The sequence below is a fragment of the Glycine max genome, chromosome 12 (assembly GCF_000004515.6).
Source record: "Glycine max cultivar Williams 82 chromosome 12, Glycine_max_v4.0, whole genome shotgun sequence".
NCBI lineage: Eukaryota > Viridiplantae > Streptophyta > Magnoliopsida > Fabales > Fabaceae > Glycine > Glycine max.
In genome coordinates, this window is record NC_038248.2 from 38,600,712 (window position 1) to 38,622,366 (window position 21,655).

At 30.3% G+C, this 21,655-nt stretch overlaps 1 protein-coding gene across 1 annotated transcript; it reads left to right on the forward strand.

The window, feature by feature from the left end:
* The first annotated feature begins 10,369 nt into the window (after positions 1-10,369).
* On the forward strand, positions 10,370-13,180 carry LOC100807905 (TMV resistance protein N-like). Its single transcript, NM_001254539.1, is given in 2 exon segments — positions 10,370-10,941; positions 12,061-13,180. Coding segments are annotated over 2 exon segments (1,692 nt in total).
* The last annotated feature ends 8,475 nt before the right edge of the window (positions 13,181-21,655 follow it).

Here is a 21,655-nt window from a genome sequence, read left to right on the forward strand (position 1 = left end):
GTTTTGGAAGAAAATATTAATTTAAAATAATTTAATACTTTTAACTAAATTTTATAATTTTGGTGGATTATTAAGGATCGGAATCGGAGGAAGTATTAATTTTTAAAGTGCAATTTTATTGAGTATTATCGATGTTTTGAAATTTATAAAATGTATTTATGTTTATATAGTATATTTTTTGCGTAGATAATTTGGCACAAATTGCTAGCTGTTTGTCAGTAATTTTGTGGTAATCTCGTGCCTGTGCTGCATGAAATTGAGCTACCAAGCATACATGTGTTTTTTACTGTTGCAACCACATACTTTTAATAAGTCATAAAAATGTTAAGACAAACCACTTTTATGGTTTTTCTTTAAATGAAATACAGGTTGGTGATTGGATACGTTAATTTTGTCAGTGTAGTCTTTCGTTTTTAGAAATTGATTTTGTCAGTGTAGTTACCACAACGGAAAGTTTGTAATTCGGAGCAAATGCATAAGTTTAAAGTTTTTTCTTTATTATTAAACTATTCGATATATCATAATATAGGGCTTTTTTGTGGGGGTAAAACAGCCATAGCCCTTAGGCCTTAGGGGATGTGCATCGTATGAATTCAGTCATGACTGGCAAGCGTTTTCCGATTATTCAATAATTTTATGACGTTGCATGTATAATTTTATGTTGAGTCTTTGTTTTTAGTAATTTAATTGTAATAATTCATCACATGTTGGTGAATTTCATGAGTTGGCTCGCGTGTAGAGGCGTACCCATGCAGCGTAGAGTTCACTTATGATAACTGGTACAACTTCACATGGAATGAAATTGATTTTGGACATTTCTTCTGTTCTCTTACTTTAACAAAGATAAATTAATCTAGAGGTACATACCATTTAGTCATTTACAACAACGTTTTATAAGGATTTCTTGGCCAACCGTCAAGCTCTGCATAGAGGGCTTTGAAGAGTGTCAACGAATTGTCATCTAACAATAGTTGATCATTTTACAGTTTGTTTATTTTTTTTGTTGTTTAACTATATTTTCAGTGTTTTTTCTAGTTCTTATAATTTTTTTTATTTTTAATTCTTACCAATTATGTTTGTTTATTTTTAAGTCCTTAAAGCATTTTAAATAACATTTGAAAAAAATAAAAAAAACGTTATCTAAGACGTCACGAGAATGAAAATAAAAAAAATATAATTTGTAACAACTAAAAATAAAAAAAATAATTTTACAAGGATTAAAAGAAAAAAAACACTAAATTACAAAAACTAAAAAAATATTTAAGCCTTTTTTTCAATCAAAAGTCATTTTTGAACATCACATTATAGGAGCAAAATTTCTAATTGGGTTGACACCTCCACTTCTAATGATCTCCTGCGGCACATGCCAAGAAATATTATTAATAGACAAAGGATAAATAAAATACTTAAGGGGATCAAACCCATCAAAATACATAGGAGGTGGAAGATAAAGAAAATAAATGGTATTTATACTTGCACAACTTCACTCATATCACAAGATCATGTTAGGTTATACTCATCAATAATTGTTCATAAGATTATTCACTTAGTGAAAACAAATTCTGGTATCCAAATCAAAACCTTGATTGTAGACATGCCACAACACTTTGATTATACTGTGACATACAAAGCATCCAATTCAATAGAGGATGATGAGGATGACTCTTCTAAGATGATTCTTAATCGTGTATTTTGGGCTTTTAAGCCATGCATTGTAGGCTTTCAATATTGCAAGTTGGTTGTATAAGTAGATGACACATTTTTAACTGAAAAATATTGTAGTACTTTATTGACTGTCATTGGATGGTAGTCGAAACATTTTTCCACTTGCTTTTGCAATTGTTGAGAGCAAGAGCAAATAAGCTTGGATGTGGTTCTTGCATTATTTGAGGAGATATGTTACACTTCAATCAAATTTGTGTATTATATCAGACTGGGGAATCGGTTTGCTAGCAACTTTGCAATCAAAACGAGTTGGGTGGACTGAGCCGGATGAAACTTTTTGTGTATTGTGTTCGCCACATTGCATCAAATTTTAACAAAGACTTTAAAAATGTTGACTTAAAAAAACAAGTCATCAATATGGGTAAGCTTCTAAACACTTCATGCATCAAATAATTTATTTATTACGTGTTCAACATATTTATTACTCATTGCTTCGTAATGCAATCAGAGTTTCCACGAGCACTAAATTGGTTGGACCAAATTTGCAAGAGTAAATGGACTTCGACTCATGATGAAGGAAAACGGTATGGACATATGACTACTAATCTTGTTGAATGTATGAATTCTGTTTTGAAAGGAGGCCAAACATTACCTATTACTGTCTTAGTCAAGGAAACATTTAATAAAATATATGACTCATTTGTTACTAATGAAATGAAAATCATGAATATGATAAAGGCATGACATAGGTACTCTAAAGAGGTATATGTCATGATGCAAGAAAATCGACACATTGTCACCTCACATTGTGTTAGCATGTACGTTCAAAAAATAGGGGAGTTTGAGGTTTAAGAAATTTCAAATATGCGACTTGGGCAAAACGAGTAATGATATGCACTACCAAATTGAACGAATGGTGATATGATTGTGGAGAATTTCAGACACTTCGAATTCCTTGCTTGCATGCAATTGCAGTATGTGCTTCTTGCAATTTAAATTGTGATGACTTTGTTGATCATATATACAAGTTGAAAAATATTTATAAAGTTTATCAACATCAGTTTCATTTCTTTAGAAGCGAAGATAAATGACCTCAATATTTGGGTCCATATTTTATGCCTGATTCTTTGAAGCGACGAGATACGGCGGGAAGATCAATCACTATTCGTATACATAATGAGATAAACGAACCAATTCCAAATAGACATAAGAAATGTTTATTGTATAGAACTAAAGGACATAATCATAGTAATTGTTCATACAAGCAAGTTGATGACTAATATTGTTTCTACTTTTTAATTTTATGCTTCCGTTTAATTTGTATTGTTCATTTGATATTAATGTATTATGTTTTTATTTTAATAACTACTTTTATTACTAAATTATTTTCTGTTGTTAATATTAAAATAATTTATAAAATAAAATTAATTAATACTACTATATGAATTATTAATTTACTTAATGATAATTATAAAAATTAATTAATTTTTTAAAAATTAATATTATTTGATAAATTATAAGTTAATATTAGTAACAACACATTTTAATATTTTTGTTAAACAAATATATAATACATTTTAATATTTTTATTGAAATTTTAGTCTTTTGCATTATTTTCTTAATTTACAAAACAAATAATAATCCTTAACATTAGTAAAAAAATATAAAAAATATTAAATAAAACTAATAAAAATATACATTAATTCATTAAATAATTAAAATAAAAAATTATTTACGATTTAGAAAAGACTTAAAAAAAATGAAAGTCGTAAAATAATTTACAACTTCAATAAAAAGAAAATATTTTTCTTTACGACTTTAAGGTCATGAAAAAAAAAGTTCTTATGACTTTAAGTCATGTTGAAAAAAATAAAAAATAAAGTCATAAAATATTACGACTTCAATATAAAAAATAAAAAATAAAATTATAATAAATGTTATGATTCAAAAGTGGTAATATTTACTATAACTTATCTCATTTGAGATATTAGTTTAAATTTTACTCTCAAATGGTACATTTTAAAAGAAATTGCCCTGGTTGGTAGTTTGCCCCCATTATTTCGTAGAAGGATCCAAAGTAGCTTTCAACTCAACGCTTTATATTTTAAGTATACATGTTTTTTTTAATTATTACATTTTACTTATAATATGAGGATTCAGGTTAGAGACGTTGGCTTAATTTACTTCAATATTATGCAGAGAAGCTGCAAACAGGTTCAAGCAAACAAACATGGATGCATCGTCTTTGCACATAGCAATGTTTCCATGGTTTGCAATGGGACACCTCTCCAACAAACTAGCAAAGAGAGGACACAAAATCTCCTTCTTCATCCCTAAAAGAACACAACACAAGTTAGAGCAATTCAACCTCTTCCCACATCTCATCACCTTCTTCCTAATCAATGTTCTTCACGTTGAAGGCCTTCTCATCACCTTCTTCCTAATCAATGTTCTTCACGTTGAAGGCCTTCGATTTTAAAGTTATGGTCGATAATGATCATCCTTCCACAGTCACTAGAAATAGAGATTGAAAAAATAAAAATTTCGAGAAAAATGAAGATTGAAAAAAATATAGAGTTTAGAAGATACAGTAAAATAAAAAAACATGAATTCATAAAGAAAAATAATGAATACATATACGATGATCTTTTGAACCAGTAGTCAATTTCGATGTACAAGGTGTTTGAAGAGTTAAGTAATAATGATTCAATCTACCGCAAATTGACAATCAAAAGTCTTATTTATAACCTTCTAATACTAAGGGTCGAATTCCATGATTTCGACATATGTATAACAATATTTCTAAGTACACAAATCTAATGTTATTTGATGTCTTCATATAATTTTTTTTATAACCGCTTCAACTGATCTTTCGAAATTCGAAATGACCTTGTTTCCGAGCGCTTTTAAACTCTATGTGTGTTTGGATAAAGTCTTCAAAAAAGTCAATTTCTATCAAAATATATTCCTTCGATGACGCATTCAATTTCTCAAATCTTATTTTATATATTAATCACTTTCGAATGCATTCTTCTTTTTTAAAACAAGTTCATCTAAATCATATATAAGTTTCATAAGTTAAGCAAATTTTACATACCAAAAATAACACTTTGATTTCTTTCCAATTCATTTAGAATTACATTGTGTTTTTATTACAATTTAATATTGTCATGTTATAACTTAATAAATTTAAAAGATATATAATACTAGCTAGATAACTCAACATTTCATTCATAGATAAATTTAAACATCAACTTTATTCAGTAGTGTTGATTACATCAAACATCAAATCCGACCTACACTTAGATTCCAAACCTAATACATAAAAAAAATACAAAACATGAACAACAAACTAATTGGCCGCGTTTGAATCTACTTCATTCTTTTCTTCTTCTTCCTGCTCATCAAAATAGAGTTGAGATTCTCTAACAATCATCCCATCCACTACATTACAATTCACATAAAAAACTTCTATAATCAAAATCTGGAAGCAGCACGACAACTTGGCGTTAAGCCTTTTTGAAACCTTCTCAGTGATTAACAACAATCAACTTCTTAACTTCCTCTAACTTAGTAACTAGATCAGAATTAACCTTTTCTTTATTTTGTAACTCGCCATCCAAAATTGCAACAACCTTTTTCAAGTTGGCGAGTTCCTCATCAGTAGATGTCAATTTATCTTCAGCAATTATCTTTGCTTCCTTTGTATTCTTACTCAAGTTTGGCAACAACACCCATAACTTCTTCCTCTAATGCGATAACTCAAGTACTCAAAGACTCATTTTCCTAAGACTTAGCAGATAGTGAGAAACATGTTCATCTATATCTATTTGTAACATAGAGGTTAATTCTCTGCTTTTAGTCAAAGCCACTTTAAGTTGTTCAGTTTTACTAACCTAAACTTTCATGGTCTTCAACTGGCAAACATTGCTTTGATCCTTTCATCAACACTAGCAACTGTTTCATTCCAATGTGCGCCACAACAAGAGATCAACCAAGGAAAATCTCAGTTGCATCCAAACTCTCCACCGGTCCAACATAATTCATCATATCCCGGTCATTTTGACTCAAGAAAACAAAGGATTGAACGAATTGTGGACCAGTCAACTCAGCATTCCAAAGTGAAATAATATTCTGAGCAACCAAGACATGATCTAATCGGTGCAATTTACCTTGATGGTAGTGAAGAATGGCTTTATTGGTGTGATCGTTGTGTTGAGTAACCAAAGTAGGACCACTTTGATTACTTCCTTGAACAACAAAAATCACCTTCTTTCAGATCTCTTGCTCTTTTTCTTTCTCTAACTTGAGTCGCTTTTCTTTTTTCTTTTTCCTTGCTCTTCGTCTTTCTCTAACTCGATCTCTTTTCTTTTCTCCATCTCAGGCTGCATAGTTGGAACAACCAAATCAATGATTTAATCTTGTCAAACAAGTTTACCACCACCACCAACATCATATCCAACAAAATCACTTCCACCAAGAGGTTTGGATACTCCTCCCAATTCAGTTTTTGAGGAATCCTTAACTCTCTTCCTCTTCTTCTTCTGCTTGCTGAGCTGCAACACAAGGTCTGCTTGGTCATCAATAACCAAGTCCCTCAAACTCTTATAATCATAGCCACTTATGACTTTTGCATTTACATAAAGAAAATGGTTTAGAACTCATTAAATGTTTAAAAAAAAAGAAACACCACCATAGAAATACAACAAATACTCACGACTCAAAATCCGATGAGGATGATTTGAATTAGGAATGACCAAAATAAATTTACAGGACATTTCATAAGGTCATTCTCCTATAATCGTAATATCCTTAATTCCCTGGGGTGATAATACTTGACAAGGATGAGATTTAAATTTAGATGGAAAACATGGTCAATAGAAATGAAATTTGAGAGTTTCTCCATCCTCTTATTCCCTTTGTTGTATTACATTCTTAGCATATAACTAAATTATCATTTTTTTTTCTATAAGTAAATTATAATTATACAAGTAAATTACATTCTTTTTTTAAAATGTAATGTTATAAGTAAATTAATGAATTGAAAAGTAAGGATAATATTAAAAATGATATAAATCATTGTTCAGAATATACTTAAAATTAAAAAAAAAATGTAAATCATGTATAATTATCTTATTTATATAAAATAATAAATATATATTTCAAATTTTCAATAATGTCATCCATGGTATAGTTGGAGAAATGGGGATGAAAGTAGGAACCTCTATAAGGAACAATCTCGGAAGCTTCTTGGTTAGTAAAGTGAGAACACAGTTGTTCCTCTTCAGTTGAAAAAGATCTCTCGGAGTATTAAACTCATCGAATATCAAAATTAAGGAATGGTTGAGATTTCATCCGGTCTGGACAGGATATTTTTCCGGAAGCTGCACCCGCTGTTGACTTGTTCCGCTGGTCTCTTGCTTTTTACTTTCAATTTCATTATTTCTGTGTCATTCTCCCTCACTTCCAAATCACTCACACACCCATACCCATCTCATCTTGGGTTAATTACGGAAATCAACAGATTTTTTTAAAAAATTATCATCATAGGTATTTTAAAAAAACAAATACAAGAATGAGTAAATTGTCCTTTAATATATGATTTCACAATAAAGATATCTTATATCAAAACATGATTTTACTTTTTATTTGCTTAAAACATTTTTTCTCTAAGAACTAAAATCATATGTTATAATATGATTTTAGTTTTTTTTCTAATAAAATCATATGGTAGGGTATAATTTCTATTTTTTTTCTTTTTAAAAAATTAAAATCGTGTTGTACTGCACGATTTCAATTATATTATTTTAAATGGATTTTATTTTTATGTTAAAATTTATGATTTTTTTAAAAAAGAAAACAATATATTAAAAATAAGGTAGTATATGAACGAAATTTATAAGTTAAACAATATATAATAATAATAATTATGCTTCAAAGATTAAAAATAACAAAATATTTAACATAGTTTATTATCTATATGAACAATAGTGATGATAAAGATGATGAAGATGAAGATAATGATAAATGATGATGATAATTTTAGAGTCCATAATGAAGATGATGATATTACAAGAAGGAAAACCAATTCAACAACAAAATAAAGACTACTATGCTATCCATGAAAACCAACATGTGGAACATCATCCTATAATTTTTTTTAATATATGTAATATGTATCTGCTTTTTTTATCTTTATGAAAAATTTCAAGTATTTTATATTAGCCTGCAAAAAATTATTAAAAAATTAAAAACAAGTGTTACCTATTTAACACAATTTCTATTAAAAAAATCGTGTTCAAATACAGTATTTTTTAATTAATTAAAAAAATTGTGTTTAAATACATGATTTTTAAAATAATTAAAAAATATTAAAATTATGTGTTTATATGATTTCAACTTTTAATAATAATAAAATTTGAAAAACTGAAATCATATGTACGTGCATATACGATCTAATTGTAATAATTTTATGATAAACATACGTTGAAGTGTGATTTTTTCGTAATAAAATTGTATTTTAAAACATGATTTATTTATTTTTATACTTTTTAAAATTTATCCATTATGATGATTTTTTTAAAACTTTTTCCCATTATGGTGCAAGAGGCTCTCATCTTCAACTAATATCGCACCAAGAACGCTGACATCTCCGTCACCACATCCTGAGATAATGCTTCTACTATAGATTTATTGAAAGGGAATACGTAGCAATTATTTTGTGTGGAGTATGGAAAATAACTGTGTGCAGATACAAAAGAAAAAATATTTTTTTTATAACAAATAAAATTATTTTGGATGTAAGGGTAAATGATATTTTAATTAATAATCTAACTCCTTTTTTCTTTCTTTCAAACCAAACAATCCACCAAATTTATTTCTACTTTTATTTTTTATTTCTTTTTAACTAAACAGCCTTAAATATAACCTTATTTCTTATTTGTCTCTCTCCCCACTTACCCTCTTTCACTCCCTCCATTTTCTTCCTCTATCAAATAAAATTATTGAGCTCGTATCCTTAATTTTGTCCTCACTCCAAATCTAAAATGCAAAATGGGAAGTCTATGAATAGGCATGTTCTGTAGTCCATCTCGTTCCCAATTTCTCCAATAAAAAAAATAAACTACATGATTTCACTTTCAGTGTGCTTCGTGAGAAAGTTCATTTTCTGCATTACTGAATTACTGATGAATTTTCCAAGGAAGTAGGTGCTTAGCGTGGTGCCGACATATTTGACTATCTTTCAGAATAAGTCTATGCGTATTTATTAAACGAAGAATTCTCCCACTGTTAGGTGCAACCCACATACATAATATCTGACGTAATTTAGGATGATAAAACAAATCGAATCGGCCTGTTTTGGCCCGTCCCACCATTTGCCTGCTAAATTAGGATGGGACAATCCGTTAAGACTTGACGGGTTACACATATAAGTTCACCTCATTTGAAGGTGTGCTAGTAGATTGACTTATTCTTTAAAAAAAAAAATTTAAAAAGTAATTGATGATACAAAATATTTAAAATAACAAATTAGTCTTTAAATTTTAAATCACATAAAAGTATTAATAGTCTTCAATGATAACTAATTATAATAAGTCTATTAAATAACTAAATCACAACACACAATCATGACTCGAGCAAATTACACTTATTTATCTAAAGTTAGGGTTTTTGAATTTACACCCCTTCCTAAACTTGCATTTATTTTGTCTCCCCTAAATAGTAATTATTACCAATGGTGTTATTTTTTAGTGAAATTAATACCCTAAGATTAAGAACTCCTATCATTCTTGTGCAAGTCTACTTCCAAACCAATTAAGTTCATGTCAGGTTTTACTTACTAAAACACCGTTGACTCGTTCCTCATCTTCCTGGTCAACTTCGTTGCCTTCTCCAACCGCAGCAAATTCACCTTCCCCACCTCCTCCAATGCCGTCTACGACCTCTTCGAGTATCGTAGCAACCTCATCAATGACCCGTGCTCTTGTTGCGTGTCGCACGTGGTCACCCCATCTTGACAACCTTTGCTTCACCTTTTGTGACGACGCATTGCAGCTCAACAGTTGTTTTGCTAAGTACAACGATGTCACCTTCATCAAGTCAAGGACATGACAATGATGCCAATAGATCCTCATTTATTTCTTCTTCTTTTTCGTTATCTTTATCAATGTTAATGAGTCAGGGGGTTACAGTTGAATGGATGGTAGAAATAGCAAGAGAATCTTATATATGATAAAAAAGAGTGGAATTGAGTATAAAAAAATGCTAATCTCACGAGATGTGAGTATAATTTATTCTAAATTTAAAGCTAGTTTTAAAATCTTAAACAATATAATATTTTTTTTATTTATTTTAATAATCTCATATATTAATATAATTTTTATTTATAAAAACAAACAATATTGCGGGCTGATAGACTGACCCGCTCCATCTTTGATCCAATTGATTGGAGGGTTAGAGAGAGTGTGGAGCACGTAAGACTGGTGGATCAAAATGTTGATGCGGTCCCACCAAATTGATAAAAGGCTAGTTGGCTGGCCCGCCTCAGTGGGTCCATTTTGTCATCGCGTACTTAATATTCGTGAAGGGATTATGTGAATGCATCCCCAATGTATTGTATGAATCATTGAGTTGTATGCGGTGATACAGTGTACTTATATGAGTTGTGTTTGTCTACATGTACCAATAGTGTAATTCATCGATGATGAAAAACGTATCATGGTTTTGGACCCGGTTTGGCCGTGGATCATCCTCCAATTTCAGCACAGTAAGTATAGCATCCAGTTCTTCCAATGACTCCGTCGACAGTAGCATCCAAAACCAAAACTACAGATACGATGTATTTATCAGTTTCAGAGGTCCTGACACCCGCAACACTTTCGTTGATCATCTTTATGCCCATCTCCTCCGAAAGGGTATTTTCGTCTTTAAGGATGACAAAAAGCTCCAGAAAGGAGAATCCATATCAGCACAGCTTCTACAAGCAATTCAAGATTCACGCCTTTCAATCATTGTCTTTTCCAAACAATACGCTTCCTCCACATGGTGTTTAGACGAAATGGCCGCTATAGCTGATTGCAAACAACAATCAAACCAAACTGTGTTCCCTGTTTTCTATGATGTAGATCCATCTCATGTAAGACATCAGAACGGGGCATACGAGGTTGCCTTTGTTTCACACAGATCGAGATTCAGAGAAGATCCAGACAAGGTTGATCGATGGGCGAGAGCTATGACAGATCTGGCCAATTCAGCTGGTTGGGATGTCATGAACAAGTATGTATTAAACTATATATATATATATATATATATATATATATATATATATATATATTATTCCCTTTGTTGTTAGCTTACATTCTTAGCATCTAACTAAACTATAAATTTTTTTATATAATTAAATTATAATTATACAACTAAATTGCATTTTTTTTAATGTAATGTTATAAGTAAATTAATGAATTGAAAAGTAGGGATAATGATAAAAATGATATAAATCATTGTTGATAATATATTAAAAATTAAAAACAAATGTAAACCATATATAATTTGAGTAAATTACACTCATCCTCTTGACATTTTTATGTAACTGTTATTAATGGTGTTAATTATTTGTGAAATACTCTAATAATCTTTATTACTTTGGTGATGTTTCTGGTCCAAGTTCAAGTCTGATTTCGCCTACAAAAATATTATTAACTCGCTTCTCATCTTTCTCATTAACTCTGTCGTCTTCACCAATTACAACAATTTCATCATCCTTAAAAACAAACAAAAAAGTCTTATGTATGATAAAAAAGAGTAAAATTGAGTGTAATAAGCGTTAACTTTAAAGGAGAAATGTAATTTGCTCTTATCTTATTTATATAAAATAATAAATATATATTACTTAATTGAATTAACACCTATAAATAATTTAATTATCTTAATTTAAATATTTTATTGTCTTAATTATTGTCATCTATCTTATCAATCAGTTATGTTAATACTAAACTAACTAGAATTAATAGTAAGGATTAAAAAAGAACACTATATAAGAAAATTTCAAGATCTAAAAGTAACAAAATTTTGTATAGACTATAATAAAATAGAATCATATTTGCAAGACTTAAAAGATATTTAAGTCATTAGTGTAATTATTTCAAAAAAAAAGTAATGGGTGTAATTTATATTTCAATTATTTTTACATAAATGTTTGGTTATCTTATATGCCGCATCGTATATGTTTATTAATTAACAAAATAATTAATGTACAAAAGTGGTTAGTTTTATTACATATATTGAAGGTACAAATAAATTAAATTCATTAACTTTTATCAATAAATATATGAAGATATTAACGTTATTTTATTTAACAGATAATTTAGCTAGCTTACTCTTTTTTTTCTCTTCCAGGCCCGAGTTTAGAGAGATTGAAAATATTGTTCAAGAGGTGATAAAAACATTGGGTCATAAATTCTCTGGGTTTGTTGATGACCTCATTGGGATACAATCACGTGTACAAGAATTAGAAGGTAGTTTAAAATTAAGTTCAAATAATGATAATGTTCGAGTTTTAGGAATTTGCGGGATGGGTGGAATAGGAAAGACAACTCAGGCTGTTGTCTTGTATGATAGAATATCTTACAAGTTTGACGCTTGTTGTTTCGTTGAGAATGTAAACAAAATTTACAGGGATGGAGGTGCAACTGCTATACAAAAGCAAATAGTTCGTCAAACTTTAGACGAGAAAAATCTAGAAATATATAGTCCTTTTGAAATATCAGGAATAGTAAGAAATAGGCTACACAACATAAAAGTCCTCATATTTCTTGACAATGTTGACCAAATAGAGCAATTGCAGGAATTGGCCATAAACCCTAATTTTCTTTTTGAAGGGAGTAGAATGATTATTATCACTAGGGATGAGCATATTCTAAAAGTGTATGGAGCACATGTAATACACAAGGTTTCATTAATGAATGATAATGATGCTCGCAAGCTGTTTTATTCAAAAGCTTTCAAAAGTGAAGACCAAAGTAGTAGTTGTGTAGAGTTGATTCCTGAGGTACTCAAATATGTCCAGTGTCTTCCATTAGCAATTAAAGTAATAGGTTCTTTCTTGTGTACTCGAAATGCTACCCAATGGAAAGATGCTTTGGATAGATTTCAGAATAGTCTAGATAATGGAATCATGGATGTACTTCAAATAAGTATTGATGGACTACAATATGAAGAAAAAGAAATATTTTTACACATTGCTTGTTTCTTTAAAGAAGAGATGGAGGATTATGCTAAGCGAATTCTGAACTGTTGTGGATTACACACTCACATTGGAATCCCAAGACTCATTGAGAAATCACTCATAACACTTAGAGATCAAGAAATTCATATGCATGATATGTTGCAAGAATTGGGAAAGAAAATTGTTCGCAATCAATTTCCTGAACAACCAGGATCATGGAGTAGAATATGGCTTTATGAAGATTTCTTTCGTGTCATGACAACCCAAACGGTAAACAATTATATCTTCTAAACTAGTGCATGTTAAATATTGCTTTTAATTTCAACAATTTGCAACATATTTAGGTAAAAGTGAAGGAGGCATATTGATAGCATTGATTACTTCATTTACACTAATTGTATATATAAAGAGTGTGAGGAATCAAATTACTCTTAAAATAATTTTAAAAAATTTATTTTTGTTCTTTATTTTCTTTTAATCTTATTATTTTAATGAGTAATTCATTTTTAATCATTAGATTAAAAGAAAATGAAATATTAAAATAGAGAATAATTCTTTTAAAATTATTATATATATATATATTATTTAAATGTTTATTGATTTACATATGTTTATTCTTCGTTTGCCAGGGAACAAATAATGTCACAGCCGTAGTTCTAAATAAAAAAGATCAAGATATGTCCGAATGTAGCGTTGCTGAACTATCAAAAATGAAGAACCTTAGGTTACTTATATTATATCAAAAAAGTTTTTCAGGAAGCCTCGATTTTCTCTCCACCCAGCTGCGATATCTTTTGTGGCATGATTATCCTTTTACTTCTTTGCCATCATGTTTTGCGGCCTTTGATCTTGAGGAATTGAATATGCCTAGTAGTAGCATCAATTGTTTATGGGAAGGCCGCAAGGTACTTTAATGTCTTTTATTAATATTTTTATTTGTTTAAAATGGAAAGAAATATTAACTCAATAAGTTTTCAAAAGAAGTGTCACTGCATGTGGTCACTTTTCTTTTTAATTCTACAGTGGCCAGGCGTCATAATTTTAACAATTCAAAATTTAAATATATTTAATTAAATGTTGTAACATGTTTAAAAAATTGAAAAGATTTTAAAAAAAAAGAAGTAAATGGATAGTATTTTTTTCTTCAATTCAAAATAAATTGTGCTCTCCATTTTGAAGGACGTAGTACATATTAAACAGAAGTGAAATAATGCAATTTAAGTTTTAAAAGGAGATGCTAATTGTTAATTTTCTACAGAATTTTCCATGTCTGAAAAGGATGGATTTGAGCAACTCCAAATTTCTTGTAGAGACTCCAGATTTTTCTGGGGCCCCATACCTTGAGCGGTTGGATCTTTCAGGATGCACAGATTTAACATTTGTCCATCCATCAATGGGACGTCTTGAAAACCTTGTTTTCTTGAGTTTCAGAAATTGTAACAATCTAATAAGCATCAAAATTGGCCGTGGTTTTAATCTAATTTCTTTGAGAGTTCTACATTTCTCTGGTTGCACTAAACTTGAAAACACCCCAGATTTTACAAGGACAACAAATCTTGAGTACCTTGACTTTGATGGATGTACAAGTTTATCCTCGGTACATGAATCTATTGGAGCTCTTGCAAAACTTACATTCTTGAGTTTTAGAGACTGCAAAAATCTTGTTAGTATACCTAACAACATGAATACCATGACATCTCTTCAAACCCTAGATTTATGGGGATGCTTGGAACTTATGGATTTGCCCTTAGGACGAGCTTTCAGTCCTTCATCCCATTTGAAATCTTTGGTTTTTCTGGATATGGGCTTTTGCAATCTAGTTAAAGTACCTGATGCTATTGGAGAGTTAAGGTGTTTAGAAAGACTGAATCTTCAAGGAAACAATTTTGTTTCAATACCTTATGATTCCTTCTGTGGGCTACATTGTCTAGCGTATTTAAACTTGTCTCATTGCCATAAGCTTGAAGCTTTGCCCGACCTTCCATCAGAAAGGGCTTCATTAGGGGGATGGTATTTTAAAACGGTATCTGGATCTCGTGACCATACGTCAGGGTTATATGTTTTTGATTGTCCCAAGCTGGCTCATATGTTGGTGTCGCCAAGCAGAGACTTAGAACTTGCATGGTTAGTGAGACTGATTAAGGTTCGCACTCTAAGCACCTTCCATTTCTCTATTTTTGGATGAAATATTGACCTGTTCTTTCATTAGGACTTAGGAGCACTCTCTTTAGAGATTAAAACATACTTTTTATGAATACTTGTTATAATTGATTACTAACAACTGTTCTAAGGATACTATTTAAGAAATTAAAACAAAAAAATTAGATTAAATTATTCATTTGATTCTTATAGTTTCATATTTTTTATTTTTTTAATCTCTAGTTTGAAAGTAATTTTTTTAATCTCGATAATTTATATTTAAATTCTTATTTTTTAGTCGTTAAAATTTTCAAAATGCAAATTATAGGAATTATAAAAAACTCTTTTAAATTACATGGACTAAAAAAAAATTAAAATGTAAATTATAAAAACTAAAAAGAACATTTTTAAATTATAAGGACTAAAAAGATAAAAATCATAAATTATAAGAATGTAATTTAACCAAAAAATTATTATAAAAAACATAAGAGCTAAGAATGTAAAAAAAATCATGAGAAACAGAATTTTGCATATCTTAATAATTAGTGTGTTAAGGACACTAGTTAATATTTGATTTGATTACAATAAAATTTTGTTGTTGTGATTTTCGTTTTGGTACTGCAGGAACCTTGTAATTTTCGGTGTGGCTTTGACATTGTTGTTCCTTTGGGTTTGGAAGTTATTCTTCCTCGGTGGTTATTAAACCAAGGGTTTAAAGGGGATTCAGTTATACGGATAATGCAGTTTAATGTGGATGACAACTGGATTGGTTTTGTCTTTTGTGTTACATTTGAGCGGAACATTATTCGTCCTGCGGTTTCTAGTAGTTCTCCACATTGTTCATTTTCTTCGTCACATCCGTTTCGTCTTTCTTTTGAAAGTGAATACACAGAAGAATACTTTGACATGCCACTTAATTTGGAGTTGAACAAGATTTATGGATCAAAACATCTTTGGGTCATTTATATCTCTCGAGAACACTGCCATTTTGTGAAAACAGGGGCTCATATCACATTTAAAGCCCACTCAAGTGTTAAGATCAATGCATGGGGCATGAAGAGTATATTCAGGCAAGATATAGATGACCTTGAAAGGATGCAACAAGGAGAATCTCTTCCACTCCATCCTAATGATGTAGTACACCATGTTGACTTTGATAGTGTAGAAAAAAGTAACAACAACTCTGGGCCTAAATTCCAGCTTCCTTACAATTGGTTGGTTACAAAGGAAGATGAAGTTGAGAATATGAACACAAAGGCAAAAGAAACTAATCTCTCTAATGCGGGGTTGTCAGACGACACAAGGTAAAAATCTTTTCTAAAACAGTAGTAGTTCATAATCTTTTCCATACCTACTAGCAAGGTTAATAGTGATTCTACCTAAAATTGTGAAAGTTTTGTAAATTTGACTCGTAAAATCAAATTATAAACTCGTAAGAGTTTACTCAAATAAATAAAAAATATATTTATATTTCTTTATATAAAATCATAAATAAATATTTCAATCCTAAAATCAATGAAAATAATAAACTTTAACATTAATTCAATAAACTAATATAGTTCATAATTCACACTCAATCTAACATAAATTCATACGATACAAAACATAAATTTTTAAAATAAAAACACTTAAAAAAAATTCAAATCTGTATCAATTCTCTAATAATTCAAATCTCCTAATTAAAATTACAGTTCATGTTTTTGATTCTATTCTCTAATTAAAATTGCAGTTTTATCTTAGTAAATTGCAGTCCATGTTTCTGATATAATTTTCCTTCCTGATTATGCTGAAGATCTTTATTTAAGATCCCAAGCCTAGAAGATGTGCTCCGCAGGCGGCCTCGGCCTTAGAGCACAGGTATGTGTCTTAAATTTAATCATTCTCTTAAGAATAACAATTTTTTCCCTGATTTTAATCTCTCCATTTCCACTTTAGGTACTTCTCATCTGCGCCTCTACCCACAAATCTCGTTAAGCTTTCAAGACCTGCTCCTAAGAAGTGTACTGCAGGCATTAGGTACTTTTCTTTTTGGATTAAAACCTCCAAATAGACCTACAATTACCAGGTAAACACATGTTGACCCTCCTATCATTTCAAAGTGGCTTAATAGTTTGTAATTTTGACTCTTTCAACTTTAAAAAGTAGATAGCAGCACTACACTTTGGCTTGCATATTGAACCATTAACCTTTAAAAAATATTAGAGGTTGAAATAAGATAATCAAGGTTCTATACTGTGTGCTTTTATCTGTGTTAAATTCATGAATCATGACTAACTTTGTGAACTGGGTATGAAATTGGATCCTACAGGTTGAGTATAAAATTACGCTAAATTTAAATGGTGGAGCTATGCAAAAGCAACAATGATCTTAGGTAGTGCACCTTCAGTGCTAAACTGCTTATGTGGCAATTTACACCTAACTTTTGGCACCATGTTGATTCAGTGTGACTAGGATTTTGGAGACCCAAATTGCTTAGTTTAATTATGGTGTTTAATATGCTTATTTTCTATGGAATTCATCAAGTCTCATGAGAAGCCTTGCAGGGGAAGGGAAATATAGCATATAACTTCATCTTTTTTTATAGAGTTGAATAATGCTTGCCAAATTTTTGTTGTCTTTTAATTTCTACCTGTAAATATTATTTAATTAATTTCTTCTCTTTGTTCTGCAATGCTGACAGATCACATTTAAAAAAAAAAATAGATCTAGAGTTCTAGCAGCCAGAACGAATATTCTATCATTTCTATGATGGTTCCATTAGTAAGAGAGGGGTCTAATACATTTGATAAAATTCTGCGAATCAGCTTCGCTTGTATGACTATAAAGGAAACATCACGACGCGAGTTAGGTCATGAAAGGAGAGGAGAAATTACCTTGGCGTCACGGAGAAAAACTTGGAGTGTGAGTGAGGACCAGCGATGACGACGGAGGATGGAGGACCAACAACTATGAGGACCGCAAGTGAGGGCCAGCGATGACGACGCGAGTGAGGGCTTTCAAAGCAGAACTCGAACAAGGTGAGTAGCTCAACTTCAGCACAACACAGAGTCGCGAGTAAGTGAGTAGTTCAGCTTCAGCACGACGCCGTTTTGAATTTTCGTAAATCCATAGACACGTAGCAGACTCGCGAGTCTACCTAAACTTGTCTGAGTCTGTGCTAAATCGGACAAGTCTACTCCGATTTTAATTCTACTTTTGATTTAACTCGTCGAACCTTAGTGGAATCATAAAATCGTACGATTTAAAGCGCGAGTTTAACAACCATGCCTAGTAGTACATTTAGTGCTCGTGGTGAACTAAATCAACTTAAAACTAATTTGAGACTTGACCAGCAAATTAGTTTGATAAACTTGATTAATTTAAAGAATTGAAAATTAGATTTGTTGATTAAATTATTTGAACTTAAGTTGAATTCAATTCATTTAAGGTTCTTTAACAGTTTTTTTCATGATATATGTTGGTTTGGTGGCAAATGATTGATAGGGATTTGGTATATCAATATACATGAGATGGCATTCCTTGTTGTGATGCTTTCTTTTATCCCGCCTTTTGCCTTGAAAAAATTCATTTAAATTATGAACTAGTTGGATATTTGTCTTTTGTGTACACACCTATACAATTTATAAATATTTATATAAAATACATGTTGTTAATGATATTTATTGAGATCAACCTAATTTCAATTATTTATCTAACCGTAAAGTAATTAAACTTTAAGATGAAACTTTTTAAAACTAAAATAACAATTTATTAACAGTATTATGATTTTCTAAATTTATCTTTCAAATTATTGAGATATAAAATTACTTGTTAAAGTCACTACAAGAAAAACGTATATTAGCAAGAAAAATTTCCCATGCTGATCCCTCGCAAAATCATTTAGCAAGAGAAGATCGAAGAATTAGTGAGGGAAAGTTGCCTAACTAAATCCATGGTAGATGACTATTGAGGAAAGTAGTTCCTTGCTATTATGTCGCAAGTTTCGTAGCATATCTCTCAATAATTACATGAAGGAAGTTAAAAAATTTCTTTGCTAACAGGCATCTACAATTTGCCCTTATTCCCTCGCCAATCCCTAGTTAATATTTCCTCACCAATCCCCCAGCTAATATTCTCTTGCTATTTCGATGCAATTTCCTCTCAAATATATCTCTAGCAAATTGATCTCTATTCCCTTATTATTGATCCCTAGCTATTAGGTTGCAATTCTCTTGCAAACCTTCGTTTGCTAATCGCTTGCTATTCCCTCACTATCATGTGCATATATTTCCTCGTCATTCCTTTGCAATTCCCTCGCTATGAGTGCTTATAATGTCTCACCATTTTCTTGCTAATCTATAGCAACTCCTTCACAAAATTTCTGTTGCTGTTCCTTAGCGAATCCTCGTTATGGTGCCTTGCTCATCCCTCACTATTCTGTCACAATGATTTTTTTTATACGAGTTATATATTAAAAATTGTAATTTTCATTTCAAATGCATAAATATATTTTGCATCATCAAAATATCTTGCATCAAATAAATATAACTTAAAAAACTCTTACCAAACAATTGATTAAAACACTTCTACTTTCAACATAATAAAAATACTCAAAGTCAATAACATAATAAAAAATACTCAGTCTACAACACAATTAAAATAAAACATGGTTTAGTGAAACTAGAGTGCAGTAATATCATCTTCATTCTTGATTCTTCTCAGAGATATTTGCTCAAAAAGAAAAATTATGAGAGAAAAATTATAAATTTCTATATAATTTAACCTCCAAAATGTATTCATAACTAGCAATTATCAAATGACACTTTGAATGATGAAAAAAATATTACTTAAAGCGTCATAAAGACGAAAAACAAAAAAAAATTGTAAGAACTAAAAATAAAATAATTTTTTTACAAGGACTAAAAACAAAGAAGCACTAAATTGTAAAACCTAAAAAAGATATTTAAGCCTTTTTTTTTCAATCAAAAGGCATTTTTGAACATCACATTATAGGAGAAAAAATTCTAATTGGGTTGACACCTGCGCTTCTAATGATCTTCTACTGCACATGCCAATAAATATTATTAATAGACAGGATTTACAAAATACTTGGGGGGGACCAAACCTAGCAAAATACACACGAGGTGGGAGATAAAGAAAACAAATGATATTCATATTTGTATAACTTCACTTATATCACAAGATCATGTTAGGTTAGACTTATCTGTAATTGCTCATAATATTATTCACTTAGTAAAAAAAAATGTTTGTATCTAAATCAAAACCTTGATTGCAGATATTCTACAACACTTTGATTATATTGTCTGTGACATACAAAAAGACATGGACAACTAAACAAAAAGCACTCAAAATTGCATTTGAAAGTCAGGATGAATCATACAGTTATTTGCCTATATGGATCTACTCAACATTTTCTACCAGGTAGACTTGTTAAATACAAAACATCCAATTCAATGGAGGATGGTGAGGATGACTCTTCTAAGGTGATTCTTAGTCATGTATTTTGGGCTTTTAAGCAATGCATTAAAGGTTTTTAATATTGCAAACCGGTTGTGTAAGTAGATGACACATTTTTAACTGAAAAATATTGTGGTACTTTGTTGACGGTCATTGGACAAGATGGTTGTCGAAACATTTTTCTACTTGCTTTTGCAATTGTTGAGAGCGAGAACAAAGAAGCTTAGATGTGGTTCTTGCATTATTTGAGGAGATATGTTACACCTCAACTAAATTTGTGTATTATATCAATAGGAAAACTAATTTGCTAATAGCTTTGCTATCAGAACGAGTTGGGTGGACTGAGCCGGATGTAACTTCTATGTATTGCATTCGCCACATTGCATTAAATTCTAACAAAGACTCTAAAAATGTTGACTTAAAAAAAATCAATATGTGTAAGCTTTTAAGCACTTCATGCATCAAAATAATTTATTTATTACGCATTCAACATATTTATTATTGATTTCTTTGTCTTTTGTCATATGATATGAGATGAGAAAACTGTGATTTGAGACAAAGTTACTTGCACTTCGAATGGTGGTATGATTGTGGAGAATTTCAGGCACTTTGAACTCCTTGCTTGCATGCAATTGCATCATGTGCTTCTTGCAATTTAAATTATAATGACTTTATTGACTCTATATATAAGTTGGAAAATATTTTCAAAGTTTATTAGCATCAGCTTCATTCCCTTATAAGCGAAGATATTTAGGTCTTAATATTTGGATCTATATTTTATGTCTAATCCTTTGAAGCAACAAGACACAACAGGAAAACCAACCATTAGTCGTATGCATAATGAGATAGATAGACCAATTCCAAATAGCCATAAAAAATGCTAATTATGTATAATTGAAGGACATAATTATAATAATGATTTGTACAAGCAAGTTGGAACCTAATATTATTGTGAGTGTTGAGCAAGAAAGAGTCGCGAACAAGAACGTGAGTTAAAGTGAGCATCTTCAAAAAAATAATTTCAAATTATATATTTTTTAAAGAATTTGAAATCCTACTTTTTTAGTCAATCAAAATGATTCATAAAAATATCAAAATTTAAATCTTCTTTTAAATATTCTATCCAAACAAGTTATTTTATCATAAATCATTTTAAATTCCTTGAAAAAA